The sequence below is a fragment of the Dictyostelium discoideum genome, assembly GCF_000004695.1.
Source record: "Dictyostelium discoideum AX4 chromosome 2 chromosome, whole genome shotgun sequence".
Taxonomy (NCBI): Eukaryota; Evosea; class Eumycetozoa; order Dictyosteliales; family Dictyosteliaceae; genus Dictyostelium; species Dictyostelium discoideum.
This window is the reverse complement of record NC_007088.5, coordinates 7,458,677-7,473,898: the sequence shown is the minus strand read 5'-3', so window position 1 is coordinate 7,473,898 and position 15,222 is coordinate 7,458,677. Positions and strand designations below refer to the sequence as shown.

Here is a 15,222-nt window from a genome sequence, read left to right as displayed (position 1 = left end):
TTAATGTGTTGGTTTGATTGTTTTTTTTTCATAGTCATTTGTTATTACAGGTTTGAGGAATTGAACCCTTACCCTACTAGTACTTTTTAAAAAAATTCGAGACCATCAGGGGTCGAACCTGAGACCTACCGGTTCGTAGCCGGTCGTTATATCCAACTAAACTATAGTCCCTTTGATATTTTTTATTCCTAAAGTAGTAAAATTTATATGCAAAAATAAATAATTTATTCTAAAAATAAAACAATCTTTAAAAATACAAATCAAATGCTTAAAAAAAAATAAAAATTATTTGTTGAATGGAAAAATAAAATGAGAATAAAAATCTAGAGGAGATTCTTAATTTTAATTTTAATTTTTTTTAATTTTATTCCACCATCGAAATTTCGACTTCGTTTTTTTTTTTTTTTTTTTTTTTTTTTATTCTTTTGAATATCAATCAATAAATAAATAATATGAATGGATTTTGGAATAAATTATCAAAACCTATATTTTCATTAGCACCCATGGCTGATGTTACTGATATATCATTTAGATTTTTATTAGCTAATTGTATGGGAAAACCAAATGTAATATTCAATGAATTTGTATCAGCAGATGGATTAGCGAGAAATAGAGAAGCACTTATTGATAAACTTGGATATTCAACTCAAGAGAAACCAATAGTTGCACAATTTTTTGGAAACAAACCAGAATATTTCTATGAGAGTGCCAAAATAGCCAATGAATTAGGATATGATGGCGTTGATATTAATATGGGTTGTCCAAGTAGAAAAGTATTATCACCAAAACAAGCAAGTGGTGCAGCATTAATTACAAATCCTTCATTAGCCAAAGAAATTGTTAAAATCACAAAGGAAGCATTAAATTTTGAAAAACCAGTAAGTGTTAAAACTAGAATTGGATTTGACAAAATTGAAATTGATGAATGGATTCCATTAATTTTAGAAAGTGAACCAGCATGTTTAACCCTTCATCTTAGAACTAAAAAAGAATTATCATTAGTACCAGCACATTGGGAACATCAAGTTTTAGATAGAGTTGTAGAATTACGTAATCAAATCTCACCAAATACATTACTGGTTGGTAATGGTGATGTTGAAACCTATGAACAAGGTATTGATTATATCAATCAATTTGGAATTGATGGTGTTATGATTGGACGTGCAGTTTATGGCAATCCATGGTTATTTAATAAAAATTTAGTTATTCAATATCAACCTGGATTAAATGTAAATCCAACTGAAAAACAAAAGAAATTAATGGATCAACAATTAAAACTTTCAAATGGTTTAATTATTGATGAAAATGAATTATTAATTGAAATCACTTTAAAAGAAGTTTTAACAACAATGGTAAAACATATAATAATTTCAGAGATTTTAACACCAAGAAAACCAATCAGAACTTTATTTTCACATTTTAATAGTTATTTAAAATGTTGCTCAAATTTAGGTGGTACTACAAATTTAAAAAAAGTTTTATTTGATTGTGAAACAAGTGAACAAGTTTTAAATCAATTAAATAATTATTTAATTTTTAAAAATAAATCCGATCAATTATTAAATTATTCAGAAATTAAATTATCAATTCAAAATTTAATAAATAATTCAATATTAATTAGGTAAAATTAAAAAAATATAAAAAAAAAAAAAAAAAATTAAATTAAAAAATAAAAATGTATAGAAAAAAAAAAAAAAAAAAAAAAAAAAAAAAAAAGTTCGAAAATAAGGTGGTGAATATATTAATTAAAAGATGTTATGACCCACTTTATTAAAATATTAATTAAAATAGAATGGATTAATTTAAAATTTTATTTTTTATTTTTTTTATTTTTTAATTTTTTTTTTTTTTTTTGAAACGCTGCTTTTTTTTTTTCGATTTTTTTTTTTTTTTTTTTTTTTTTTTTTCTTCTGAATATCAATCAATTAAGAGTATTATTAATAATATACAACAAAATGTCAGAAGATAAACAATATACTATGGAAGAAGTTTCCAAACACGATAAAGTTGACGATTTATGGATGGTCATTAATCAAAAAGTTTATGATGTTACATCCTTTGTTAATGATCATCCAGGTGGTGGTGATTATTTAATTCAAAATGCAGGTAAAGAAGCAACCAACGAATTTTTAGATGTTGGTCACTCTCAAAAAGCTGTTGATATGTTAAAAGATTATTACATTGGTGTTTGCACAGATTCAAAACCATTACAAAATCCATTATCTTCAAATCCAATCCCAATTTCTACTGAATCACCAGTAATTAAATCAACTGAATCATCATCAAATAATAATAATAATGAAGATAAAAACAAAGATGTCACTACTACCATTGCTTTAGTTGGTGGTATTGTTGTTGCTGTTGCTTCAATTGCTTTTTTCACTTTTGCTAAAATCAAAAAATAAATATAATTAAAAATAGTAATAAAAATAAAAATATAAACACAAAAAAATATATATATTAATTAAAATGAATAAAAAAAAAAAAAAGAACAAAAAAGGAAAAAATGTGATGGTTTTTTTTTTTTTTTTTTGGATTTTACTTTTTTATTTTTTTTTTTTTATCCAGACGACTTAAGAATCTGAGATTTTAATTTTTTAATTTTTTTTTAATTTTTTTTTTTATTTTAAAATTACTTATATCTTGTTTAATCGTCAGATTCATCTTCATCATCAGAAGCACCTGGTGGTGGTGCAGTGACAACGAAAGCAGTTGACCTTCTTGAACCTAATCTTGGTAAATTTTGGAATTCTCTTGTGTCAAATTTAAAGTTTGATTCTTTTTCTTCTTCAGATTCATCTTCAGAGTCTGAATCTTTACGTGATTTCTTTGATGATGAGGAGGAGGATGATGATGATGATTTCTTTTTCTCTACAACCTTTGATGATGAAGATGATGATGATGATGAAGATTTTTTAGGTGGTGGTGCTTGTACTTTTTTCTTTTTTCTTTTTTCATCCTCACTACTTTCTTCTTCACTTGAGACTTCACTCTCTGATTCGGATTCTGAAGCATCTGAATCTCTAACAACAAAACCATCATCTTCGTAACTATCTTGATCTGATCCTTCTTCATCATCTTCATTATCTTTATAATTTCTAGAGTTTAATGAAATTGAACCACCTCTTCCAACTGGTGCTTTCTTTTGTACTGGTTTATTGATAGAGCTTGATGATGAGGTTGCTGCTCTTTTAGTTGGATCATTCTTTGTTAATTGTTCAGCTTGTGCTCTCTTTTTAGATGCTAATGCTTCTAATTTAGCTCTTTTATCTGCGTCTGACATATTTATATGTGATTAAGGGGTGTTGGAAATAACAAAACAACAATAGTAATAAAAAAAATAAAAAAAAAAAAAATTTTTAAAAAAAAAAAATACAAAAAAAAAATTAAAAAAAAAATAAAAAAATTCAAAAATAACCGCGATACTTTAAAATTTTTTTTTTTAAAAATATTTATTTTTATTTTTTTTTTTTTTTTTTCTTAGGTATTTATCTTCTTATTTAATTATTTTATTTTATTTTATTTTATTTTATTTTGTTTTATTTATTTTCATTATTTGTTTATTATTTTCAAACAAATTAATTAAAATCTATATTTTGAAACACTTGGGAAAAAAAAAAATGCGATTTTAAAAAATAATTGTTGTGTGTCGCAAATAAAAAGGTAACAATTATGCGGAATGAAAATTATTAGAAAAGGAAATGTTTTTTTTTTTATTTTTTTTTATTTTTTTTTTTTGAAATTAAATTTTTTTAATTTTTTTTATTTTTACTTTTTTTTTTATTTTTTTTTTTTTTTATGTTCAAAAAAAAAATGTTAGGAAATTTTGGAAAAAATATTCGAACATATAAAAGATTTTATTACCCAACATTATATAGAAATAGTTTTTCATCTTCATCACCAAAACAACCATCTCAACAACCATCTCAACAACCATCTCAACAACCATCTCAACAACCATCTCAACAACCATCTCAACAACCACCAACTCATAACTATCGTCATAATTATTTTAGTGATGTTCAAAATTATAAATCATATGAAGATGAAGATAATATTTTAGTAAAAAGTAACAATGACAATAACAACAATAAAAAGAATGATTATCACCCTGAAGGTCAACAACAATTGACAAATCAACTTGGTTTTATTGGATCATTAAAGAGTCAAATGGAAAAATTAACAAAGATCACAAAGAATGGTTTAATAACACTTTGGAATGATAGATCATTTTATGTAGATGTTTTATTACCAAAAGCTGGTGCATTAAATGAATCTTTCACTAAGAGAATATTGCCAACTTTTCCAATTCATAATCAAGATTCATTCCGTTATTTAACTTTTCATGAAAGAAAATCAATAATTTCATATAGTAAGTATTTTAAATAATTGTATATATATATATATATTTTATTTTTTTTAAAAAAAAAGTTAAATGTATAAATTAAAAAAAAAAAAAATTTTATTTTTTTTAAGGAATGGATAGATTATCAATGATACCATTATCAATATTTTTATCAATACCATTTTCAACATTTGGATTACCATTTTATATAAAATTTTTACCTGGATTATTACCAAGAGGATTTAGTGAGAGATCACAAGTTTTATCAAGACATCATAAAATCACATCATTAAGAAGACATATTATAGATAAAATAATTAAAAAATATGGGTTAGAAGATGATATCAATAGTTTTGCATTTAAATCTATTAATGATATAACACCATTAAAGTTAAAACCACTTCAATATAAATTGGATTTTAATCTTGAAGAAATGAAAAGACCAAAATTAAAAAAATATTGTAGAGTTTTAGGTCAAACAACTTTATTTGACTCTAGATCAACTTTAATTGAAAAGATTTTAAATTCTGGTAATTATATTTTACAAGAGAATGAAGTATGTTTTTTTTTTTTTTTTTTTTTTATTAATTAATTAATTATTTTAGTTAAAAATAACTTTTCTAATTTTTTATTTTACTGACCCCTTTTTATTTTTTAAATTTTTATAATAGGCAATTGTTAAAGAAATTAATGATTTAACATTTGAAGATTTTCAAGATTTATTATATTCAAGATCATTGGAATATCAAGGTTTAAATTATTATGAAATGAAAACTAAATTTTTAAATTATGTATCATTATTAAAATCAATTTCTTTAATTGAAGATGGTGAAAAAGATTTAACTTTAAATCCAAATACAACTTTATCAAATAGACATCAAAGTCATTTTTATAAACAATATTTAATTTTAAAGATGATTTTAATTCATTATAAACTTTAGTTGTTCTATAAAAAAAAAAAAAATTATTAATAAATACAAAAAAAAAAAAGGAAATGGTGATATCTATTATTAATTTATTTGTTGATATAAATAATAATTTTATTTATTTAATTTTAATTTTATAAAACTTATTTCAAATGAATTTGAATCAAATTCTAATTTATAAAATTGTTTTAATTTATCTAAACAGTTTTTATCGTCATCAATTAATGATTGTAATTCTAATTGTCTTTTTTGTAAATTTTCTAAAAGATTTAAATAGTTTGTGGAGTTTTGTTTTTCTGTGATTTCTTTGTATTGAGTGTGTTCTTTTTGAAGGGAATCTAATTTTGTAGTGTTTAAATCCAATTGATCAGAGATTTCTTGTAATTGTTTATTCTTTTCAATTAAGAGTTGTTGTTTTTGTTTTAATTCTGATAATAATGAAGCTGCTTCAGTGAATCTTTTAGAATCTTTGGCAATGTTTTTAGATTGTTCTAAAAGTGGTATTGTATCTTCCAACTCGGAAATGGATTTCTTTAATTGAATCTTTTGGGAAGAATGTGAATTAGTTTCAATTGTTAATTCTTGAATTGATTGAGTAAGAGTTGTCAATTTTGATTGCATTCTTTTGTGAGAATCTGCTGATTGTAAGATATCTTTGTAGAGTTTATGTATTTGTTTTTGTTGTAAACTTATATTATCCAAAGTTGAGGTAGTTTCCAATAGGAATGATTTACAATCTTTAATAGTTTCATCTACACTAGAGATAATTTGAAAAGATGGATGATCGGATGGATTATTTAATTGGTCAACTTTATTTGTTAATTCTAATAGTTCAGTGGAGAGTTGAATGATATGGTCATCTCTTTTCTTTATATTTAATCTCTCTTGTTCTAATCTAGACTGTTCCTTTGAGAATTTACTTGACGAGATAGTGTCGATCTTTTCATTGATTTCATTAATATGTTGATCACATTTAGATTGTTGATCACGTTTCAATTGAATCTCTAATAAAAGTTTATCAATTTCATCTTGTAGGGATTGTTTAGTTTGAATGTGTCCTTCTCTCTCTTGAATCAATGGTTTATTCAATTCATTGATTGTATTGGTTAGAGAGGTTTCATTAGTTTCCAATATCTCTTTATCTAATAACAAATATTTAGTTTCCCTATCGATTGATTCCTGTTTAATTTCAATTTCATCCTTTATGGATTTAATAGTTTCTTTAACTTGTTCTTGATATTTATTTATGTTTTCATCCTCTTTAGATTTAATATCTAATAATTTAATTTGATTTTCATCGGTTGATTCTTGATAGGTTATTAATAATTCTTCAAAGATTTGATCTTGTTCTTGATTATTCTTTATCAATTTAATTAAATCATTCATTATTTGTTCATTATCTTTTTGAATTGAATTAATATCATCTGATACCTTTGATGCACCTTCATAATCTTCATTCTCTACTAATTGATTCTCTTTTTCTTCATATTCTTTTAATAAATTAATATTCTTTATATAAATATATATTAATTTATATTAGTAAAATATTTTTAAACTCTTTTTTTATATATATATATATATTACATTTAAAAGTAATTGATTTGATTTCTTTCTATTTTCTAATGATTGTTTATAATCATTTTCAATATTTGTTAATTTTTCATAAAATCTATATTGAGAATTTTTTAACTCATCAATTAAACAATCTAAAATTGAAGGTGGGTCTTTTGGTTGTAATTCAGTAGTTGTAATATTCTCTTCTTTAATTTCATCTTTTTTATTTGTATCAGTTTCAATTGCTGTTTTTGTTGTTGTTGTTGTTGTTGTAGTTGTAGTTGTGTTTGTCAATGATGTAGTTTCTGTTAAATTTTCTTTTTTAGTTGGCTGTTCTTTGTTAATATTGTTTTTTAATTGATCATCATTATCTTCTTCGTTATCATTATAATCATCCTCATTTTTATAATTGTCAGCATAGATATTATTTGTATCTAATTGAGATAAATCGGGGTTAATTGTTGAGGTGGTGTTATTATTATTACTATTATCGTTTGTGTTTAATTCATCGTTATTATTATTTGATGGTTGACCTGGCTTGAATGATTTTATTTTAACTTTTTTAATTACTCTTTCTATAAATACACATATGCACATACATATTTAATTGGGTTAGTATTTTTAAAATTATGTTGTATGTTTGTTGTTGTTGTAATATATAGATATAGATATAGATATATATATATATATATTAAAACTCACTATTTGGATCGTTCTCGTTGATTTCATTTGTTGTAGTTTGTGAATCCTCAACTAAAACTTCTTTTTCAACTTTTATGGGTGAATTACTATTATTATTGTTAGTCTTTACATTTAGTGATTGAAATAAATTTGCTGCTACTGGTTTTACATTGGTAGTTGGTTGTGCTGTCGTTGGTTTTTCATCTTCTTTTGGTGGAGAGTGTGTTTTTGGTGATTGTTTTGATTTATTTATTTGCAGAAAATCAAACATTTTACTCATTATTGCTAAAATTACAAAAAAATTATTACCTATATTATTTAATTATTCATTGACGAGGTGTTTTTTTTTAAAAATAAAAAAAAAAAAAAAAAAAAAAAAAAAAAAAAAAAAAAAAAATGAATAAAAAAAAAAAAAAAAAAAAAAAAAATAAAATAAAAAAAATTAAAATAAAATTGGAGATTGTTTTAAAATATTAATAATAAACAGTAATATAAAATTAAACAAAAAATAATTTTTAAAAAAAAAAAGTATTATATACACCATAAATAAAATTAATAAAAATAAATTTTAATTATTTTTTATTTTTTTTATTTTTATTTATTTATTTTTACTTGATTGAAATCTATCAATTAAATCTTCTTGGATCATTTCTATCAGTGATTTAAGAGTTTCTATCAGCTAGTGGTGATAAAGGACTCTTTTTAGTATGAATAATTGAAATTGTAACAAGTTCATCAAGATTTGTTAAAATTGAAATTGTGTTTGCATCAATGATAGTTATTTTCCCATCATCGGAAAGACTTTTTATAGTTTGAAAATCATTTCCATTAATACTCATACTAAATATTTTAATTTTATCGTTTGAACATCTCATGATTGTATTTAGTAAATTCTTTTGGAATGGTGATGAATTGTTTGTTTGAGAAGAACCATTTAATGAACTTTTTTTTTGTAAACTACAACATGTACTAATGTTATAAAAAATATTTATTAGTAACTTACTAAATCTATAAATCTCTATACAAAATATTATAATATATTTACCCAATAGCAAGAGATTCAATTTTAAATTCATATGTATTTATAACTTTATTTTGACTATCTGCTATATTATAATTTATTTCTGTAATTGGGGATGGCTTTGATATTGGTAAATAAAAAAATTTCATATTACTTGGTTTTCCGCCCATATTTTTGATTGGAAATAATTTGTTTCTTGGAATTGGTAATTTATAGCTACAAAATGCAATATCTACAATTAACCCTCCTTTTGTGTATCTCCACGAAAACCATTTTTTTTCTTCTGGATCATATCTTAGATAATTGTTTTTTTCAATATCAAGAGGTTTAAAATTATTAACTTTAGCAAAATTCAAACCCTCTTTATGATCCACATGAACCATAAAAATTTTTTTATGTCTTGTACCATTAATATCTTGCTCATCCAATCCATATAAATTAAAATCCTTATAATTAATTTGGTCTACATCAAACTTTAGCATTACAGCTGATTGGCCCTCATCGAAGGTTTTAGTAATATCATTTCCTCCTAATTTAAAACAAGTAAAGAAAACGATTTTAGGTGAATCAGCAACACATAATTTTCCATCATAAAATAAATCATCTGCTAAATTAGGAACCAACCCAAAATCAATTATATTTTGGCCATCTTTATCGTCTAAAATAGTCAAAAAAAAAAAAAAAAAAAAAAAAAAAAAAAAAAAAAAAAAAAAAAAAAATTTATAATTAATTTTAATAAAACTTTTCATTATTTTTTAATTTTAGTTTACTTACATGTATAATGATGAAAATAATCTATTTTTTCAAGGTATTCATTTGGAACTCTCATTTTCGAAATATAAAACAAAAAAAAAAAACAAAAACAAAATATAAAGGGAAAAATTTTTTAAAAAAAAAAAATTTTAATTCAAAAAAAAAATATTAAAAACTTCACATTTCCGACCTTAATAATCAAGATATTTTACAAATTTCCGACCTTAATAATCAAGATATTTTTTTTTAAAATAATAGGTTTTTGGTCTCTATTACTCGCTTTTTTCTTTTTTTTTTGTTTTTTTTTTTTTTTGATTTCCACAAACCAAATTTTTATTTTCATAAGCCAAACTAATTGAAATTTAAAAAAAAAACATTGATGTTAATTTAAATAAATTACTAATAAAATACAATTATTCTTTTTAGTTTCTTTTTCTTTTTTTATTTTATTATGATTTAAGATTTTATTTTATTTTTATTGTTATTATTAAATTTTTATTTTTAATTTTTATTTTTATTTAACCAAAGTGGTAAAACTTGATCTAAATAAACCATAAATTTCCATAAACCAACATTATATTCTAAATTACCAACACGATCAGGTTTAAATTGAGGAAAAGCAATACCAATACCAAATAAACCATGATTTGATATTATACCATTTGATTCATTGTATTTTAAATTTGAAGAGTTTATCCAATCTTGATTTTCATTTAATTTAATATTAACTGAACCTCTTCTTTCAAAACCAATTGCATAGACTACTTTTGTACAATTTGATAATTTATTTTCAAGCAATTCTTTATTATCAACTTGAATTCTTTCAATTAAATTTGTAGGATTCTTTTCCAAATGTTCTTTTGCCCATTCAGCAGAATAACCTTTTAAACCAGTATTATCATACAAAATCCAATCATCATAATATTCTGCATACTTTAATGGTGATCTATAGAAATTGATAATCTTTGACCCAATATCAACAATATTATACAATGCAATGATTGCAGTATGAGAACTACCATAAACTGCAACAACATCATCCTTTTTACAAACTTTTTTTAATTCTTCTGGATTTACAACTTGTTCAACTGTAATTAATTCTTTTTGTTGTTGTTGTTGTTGTTGTTGTTTACTTTCATTTAAAATTGTTAATGGTTCAGCACCAATTGTTAATACTACATTTTCACTAATAATATTAATTATTTTATTATCATCATCATCATCATCATTATTTGATGATTTAATTGAAACTGACCAATTATTATTATTTTCATTTATTTTAGAAACTTGATTTACTAAACCTTTAATAATTGGTACTTTTTTATCTTGAATTAATGTATTAGTTACCCATTGTAATGGATCAGCTATCTCTGATAATTTGCAAGTATCAGCTGGTATTAAATGATTTAAATTAAAATCGATTTGACAATTTTCATAATCAAATGATTTACAAGCATTTAAAAACTTTGTAAATAATGCTACTGTTGTATTACTTGAAACTGTACGCCATTTTTTACCAATATCACCAACATTAAACTCTGGATCAATCCATAATAAATCATTAACATTTATACCATTATCTAATAATTTACCAATCACTGCAATACCACAAGCACCACCACCAATTACTGTCCATTTTTTATTTTTAGAAATATCTGATATCATTTTTTTTTTTTTATTTATTTTTTATTATTACTATTGCGTTTAAGAAAAAAAAAAAAAAAAAAATAAAATAAAATAAAAAATAAAATAAATAAAAAAATTAAAAAATTAAACGACACAATTAAAATAAAAAATTAAAAAAAAAAAAAAAAAAATCATTTTGCATACTTTAATTATAAAATTTAGACGAGATTCACAAGATGGGACATTTTGGACGTTTATAAAAAAAAAAAAAAAAAATTAAAAATAAAATAATTATAAAAAAAGAAATTCTGATTGGAATAAAAAAAAAATAGTAAAAAGAATATTCTATAAAATGATAATAATGAGTCATGGTGATCAAAAAAAAATGAAAAGTTTTTTTAATTTACAAAACATACATAAAAATATAGGCATTTGCCTATAGTGCATAATAAATAATTTTATTTTTTTTTTTTTGTTTTAAATTTTTTTCATATGAAAAAAAAAAAAAAAAAAATAGATAATTCTGAGTTTTTAAAAGTTTATGATACTGTATTATTATTATTGTTGTTGTTATTATTGTTATTATTATCCAATATTATAATATCATGTTCATCATCTTGATCAGTATTATAACCATCATTATTTTCATCGTCATCATTTATGAAATGAAAATTGACAGCAGCTGAACCTGTACTTGGACTATGTAAAAGTGATATGATGAAAGGATAATAAGGATGAAAGATATAGGTTGCGTATTTTTTGTTTTGTCTTTCAATTTTCTCTTGAGCACCACCAGTGTTAAGTTTGAATTTAACTTCACCACTGACACGAGAATAAAATTTGATTGGATAGTCAACCAATGGTTTAGGTCTTTCGGTGGAGGAGATGATCTTTTCATCGTAACTAAACAAATATTTATCAAAGTATGGTGATTCATTCCAAGATTGTGGAGAGAAAGGTAAGGCTGATAGGATTCTTTTGACTGCTTGAGTTTCACCACCATAACGTGCATTTACAACGGCCAATTTCTGTTTGATCAAATGTTCACGTACAAAACTATTATTGGAACAGGTGCTTCTAAATTTAATTAAACCAGAGGGACAACTACAAGCGCGGAAATGTTCACAAAATTGTTCAAAGGTTTTGGCAAATTCTTTATTTGAATTTTCATAGACTCCAATCACTTCGGTGGTGTAGACATTGTAAACAACGAAAAAGCAAATCTGATTACAATAGTCTGTAACTCTACCCAATAGACCATCGATTGAACCCAATTTAATTAACAAATGTGATGCATCCAATGATTGCATCTTCCACATTACCAAGCTACAATATTGTGGGTACAAAGAATAATACATACTCAATGCCTTTTTCTTATTTTCACTTGTTAATGCTTTCTTAAATAAATAACTAAGGAATCTTTGTTTAATACCACTAATATATCTATTCTCATTTGAATTATTAATTTCTGAAAATGTTTGTCCAAACATTTGTTGATAATTCATCGTATTTTGTTGATGTTGATTTTGTTGATGGTGGTGTTGATTTTGTTGATGGTGATGTTGTTGTTGATGTTGTTGATGTTGTTGATGTTGTTGATGTTGATGTTGGTGTTGGTGTTGGTGTTGGTGTTGGTGTTGGTGTTGGTGTTGGTGTTGGTGTTGGTGTTGGTGTTGGTGTTGGTGTTGGTGTTGGTGTTGGTGTTGTTGGTGTTGGTGTTGGTGTTGTTGGTGTTGGTGTTGTTGGTGTTGGTGTTGTTGTTGGTGTTGGTGTTGTTGTTGTTGTTGTTGTTGTTGTTGTTGGTGTTGTTGTTGTTGTTGTTGTTGTTGTTGTTGTTGTTGTTGTTGTTGTTGTTGTTGTTGTTGTTGTTGTTGTTGTTGTTGATGATGATGATGTTGTTGATGTTGGTGGTGTTGTTGTTGTTGTTGTTGTTGTTGTTGTTGTTGTAGTTGTTGTTGTTGATGATGTTGGTGTTGTTGATGTTGTTGATGTTGTTGATGATTGTTTTGGTGGTGTTGTTGTTGATGATGTGGTTGTTGATGTGGTTGTTGATGTTGTTGTTGTTGATGTTGATGTGGTTGTTGATGTGGTTGTTGTTGTTGTTGTTGATGCTGATGTTGTGGTAATTGTAATTGTTGTGGTTGTGGTTGTTGTTGTTGTTGTTGTTGTTGTTGTTGTTGTTGTTGTTGTTGTTGTTGTTGTTGTTGAATTGGGTGATCGGTTGGAGGGATATTTGTTGTGGTAGTTGATAAAGGTATATTACGTGCAGTGGCAGTAGATGAATTCAATACATTCGAAGATGATAAATTTAATGATGCTGTTAAAATATTATTTAAACCATGTTGTGGTGTGTTATTATTATTATTATTATTATTATTATTATTATTATTATTATTATTATTATTATTATTATTATTATTATTATTATTGTTGTGGTGATGGTGATGATGGTGGTGATGATGATGATTGTGGTGTATATTATTGTTATTACTATTATTTATATTATTATTGTTATTATTATTATTATTATTAATATTAATATTATTATTTATTATGGTTTTATTAAGTGAATTTGAAATTTTTGGATTTAAATCTTTTCCATTATTCGATTGAGCATTCAAAGTTTTATTTATATAGAATTGAGCAAATAAAGGATTCATTGGGGTGATTGTTGAATAACTATCATGTAAAAGCTTTTTCTCGTGAGCAGCTTTTAAATGAGGTATTTCTTTCTTTGCAAGGTCATCAATCTCTGCTTGATCATCCTCGTTACAATGTGGACCAATGGTTTTTAAATTTACAAAGTTGGTATCCTTTATTTGGAATATATGAATTGCTTGATATTGTAGTGACAATACAATGAATAAATCCTTATACAAATATACGCCAGAATGATGAGCCAAATGAATCACATCCCTTTTAAATGTGATCTTATCTCTAACTACACCATCATTAATACTCACTAAATAAAATGTGATATCTTCGCAATTTGGTAAATTCAATGATTGTACGACATTTCTATTTCTATTAATATCTTGATGTTCTAATATATTATTTATTTGATTATTTTGTGCTTGATTGCCTAATGTTGATGATTGACCACTTGATGCTAATATAAACTATTATATATTTTTATATAATTGTTAATGAAATGATAAAATAAATTTAATTTTAAAATATAAAAAAAAAAAAAAAAAAAAAACACTTACATAATTACCACATAAAGTTGTTAAAGAGAAATCACGACATAAATATTCATTAAAATTTGGAACATGAGATTGATAGAGTAAACGAAAGTAAGTATTAAAGTTTTTTTCAATTTTCTCTTTAGATTCTTTTGTAGCACCTTTTGGTATGTTAAAGTTTGAACCAATGAAACGATACAATTGAATCTCTTTGAAATCTCTTGAAAAACATAACAACTTTTCACCATCGGATGTGAACTTTTTAATGATACAATTTGGTACGTCAATGTTATACACAGTCTTGTCAGGTGCGATATTTAAATAAAACTTTCTCGATTGAAGAGATGCTGTACCAGGTTTTGGTCTTGACATTTCTCTTTGTCTTAATTGATATTCTAATGTGTGTGTTTTTAATTGAGCTTTTTGTCTTCTCTTTAATTCCATATGTTCTCTATCTAATTGTGCTTCAATATCTAAACTTCTCTTTAATGGATTAAAATTAAAATTATAATTTGATTGTAAATTTGTTGTTGTGGTGGTTGTTGTTGTTGTTGCTGTTGGTGTTGTAGTTGATGAGTTCGTCGAGGTAGTGGTTGTTGTAGTTGTTGTAGTTGTTGTGTTTGGAATAATACTATTAATATTTGTTTGATCAAAAATTGTAGTGTTACTATTAGTGGTAGTTGAATTATTATTTTTATTTTCATTTTCATTTTCATTTTTATTTTCATTTTCTAAAATATTGTTATTACAATTAATATTATTTCTATCATCACTATTGTCATTGTTATTATTATCATTATTGTTGTTATTATTAATATTACTTTTTTCTAATGGTTGTGAGATAGAGGAAGATTGTTTTTCATTTTCGAATAAAGGTGAATTTGGATCACTTAAAAATGATTGTGGAAAATTTAAACTATTACTATTTTTACTATTATTGTTTTCACTACTGTTATTACTACCACTATTAATATCGGACTCAATGGTATTAATATCATCATTTGATGTATCATTTTTATTATTACTATCATTATTATTGTTATTATTATTATTACTATTACTATTATTATTATTTTTATTATTATTATTATTATTATTATTATCATCATTATTATTATCATTATCATTATC

General features: G+C 23.9%; 8 protein-coding genes and 1 non-coding gene across 9 annotated transcripts in view; 3 read left to right on the top strand and 6 right to left on the bottom strand.

The window, feature by feature from the left end:
- Positions 1-97: 97 nt before the first annotated feature.
- tRNA-Arg-ACG-4 lies at positions 98-171 on the bottom strand. The gene has a single exon. It is a non-coding gene; the product is annotated as a tRNA-Arg (tRNA).
- A 281-nt stretch (positions 172-452) lies between these two features.
- DDB_G0277081 (hypothetical protein) lies at positions 453-1,801 on the top strand (the record flags this gene model as incomplete). The annotated part of the gene is made up of 2 exons (XM_637844.1): positions 453-1,621; positions 1,792-1,801. The coding sequence occupies 2 exons, from the start codon at positions 453-455 to the stop codon at positions 1,799-1,801; spliced, it is 1,179 nt and encodes a 392-aa protein (XP_642936.1).
- Positions 1,802-1,955: 154 nt separating this feature from the next.
- On the top strand, positions 1,956-2,405 carry cyb5B (cytochrome b5 B; the record flags this gene model as incomplete). The annotated part of the gene is made up of 1 exon (XM_637843.1): positions 1,956-2,405. One exon carries the CDS (start codon positions 1,956-1,958, stop codon positions 2,403-2,405), a length of 450 nt encoding a protein of 149 aa, XP_642935.1.
- Positions 2,406-2,647: 242 nt separating this feature from the next.
- DDB_G0276845 (hypothetical protein) lies at positions 2,648-3,283 on the bottom strand (the record flags this gene model as incomplete). The annotated part of the gene is made up of 1 exon (XM_637842.1): positions 2,648-3,283. The coding sequence occupies one exon, from the start codon at positions 3,281-3,283 to the stop codon at positions 2,648-2,650; it is 636 nt and encodes a 211-aa protein (XP_642934.1).
- Positions 3,284-3,813: 530 nt separating this feature from the next.
- Positions 3,814-5,286, top strand: DDB_G0276843 (hypothetical protein; the record flags this gene model as incomplete). The annotated part of the gene is made up of 3 exons (XM_637841.1): positions 3,814-4,372; positions 4,477-4,901; positions 5,017-5,286. The coding sequence occupies 3 exons, from the start codon at positions 3,814-3,816 to the stop codon at positions 5,284-5,286; spliced, it is 1,254 nt and encodes a 417-aa protein (XP_642933.1).
- A 99-nt stretch (positions 5,287-5,385) lies between these two features.
- On the bottom strand, positions 5,386-7,777 carry DDB_G0277077 (UvrB/UvrC domain-containing protein; the record flags this gene model as incomplete). Its single annotated transcript, XM_637840.1, has 3 exons — positions 5,386-6,780; positions 6,856-7,400; positions 7,528-7,777. The coding sequence occupies 3 exons, from the start codon at positions 7,775-7,777 to the stop codon at positions 5,386-5,388; spliced, it is 2,190 nt and encodes a 729-aa protein (XP_642932.1).
- Positions 7,778-8,168: 391 nt separating this feature from the next.
- DDB_G0276841 (hypothetical protein) lies at positions 8,169-9,356 on the bottom strand (the record flags this gene model as incomplete). Its single annotated transcript, XM_637839.1, has 3 exons — positions 8,169-8,475; positions 8,552-9,185; positions 9,302-9,356. The coding sequence occupies 3 exons, from the start codon at positions 9,354-9,356 to the stop codon at positions 8,169-8,171; spliced, it is 996 nt and encodes a 331-aa protein (XP_642931.1).
- A 425-nt stretch (positions 9,357-9,781) lies between these two features.
- DDB_G0276839 (hypothetical protein) lies at positions 9,782-10,945 on the bottom strand (the record flags this gene model as incomplete). Its single annotated transcript, XM_637838.1, has 1 exon — positions 9,782-10,945. One exon carries the CDS (start codon positions 10,943-10,945, stop codon positions 9,782-9,784), a length of 1,164 nt encoding a protein of 387 aa, XP_642930.1.
- A 500-nt stretch (positions 10,946-11,445) lies between these two features.
- DDB_G0277075 (hypothetical protein) overlaps positions 11,446-15,222 on the bottom strand; it is a gene marked incomplete at both ends in the record, with an annotated part of 4,479 nt that continues 702 nt past the window's right edge. The window contains 2 exons of the mRNA XM_637837.1: positions 11,446-14,025; positions 14,116-15,222. The exon at positions 14,116-15,222 is cut by the window's right edge and continues 702 nt beyond it. Of these exons, the coding sequence (XP_642929.1) occupies positions 11,446-14,025; positions 14,116-15,222 (3,687 nt within the window). The remainder of the gene's footprint in view (positions 14,026-14,115) is intronic.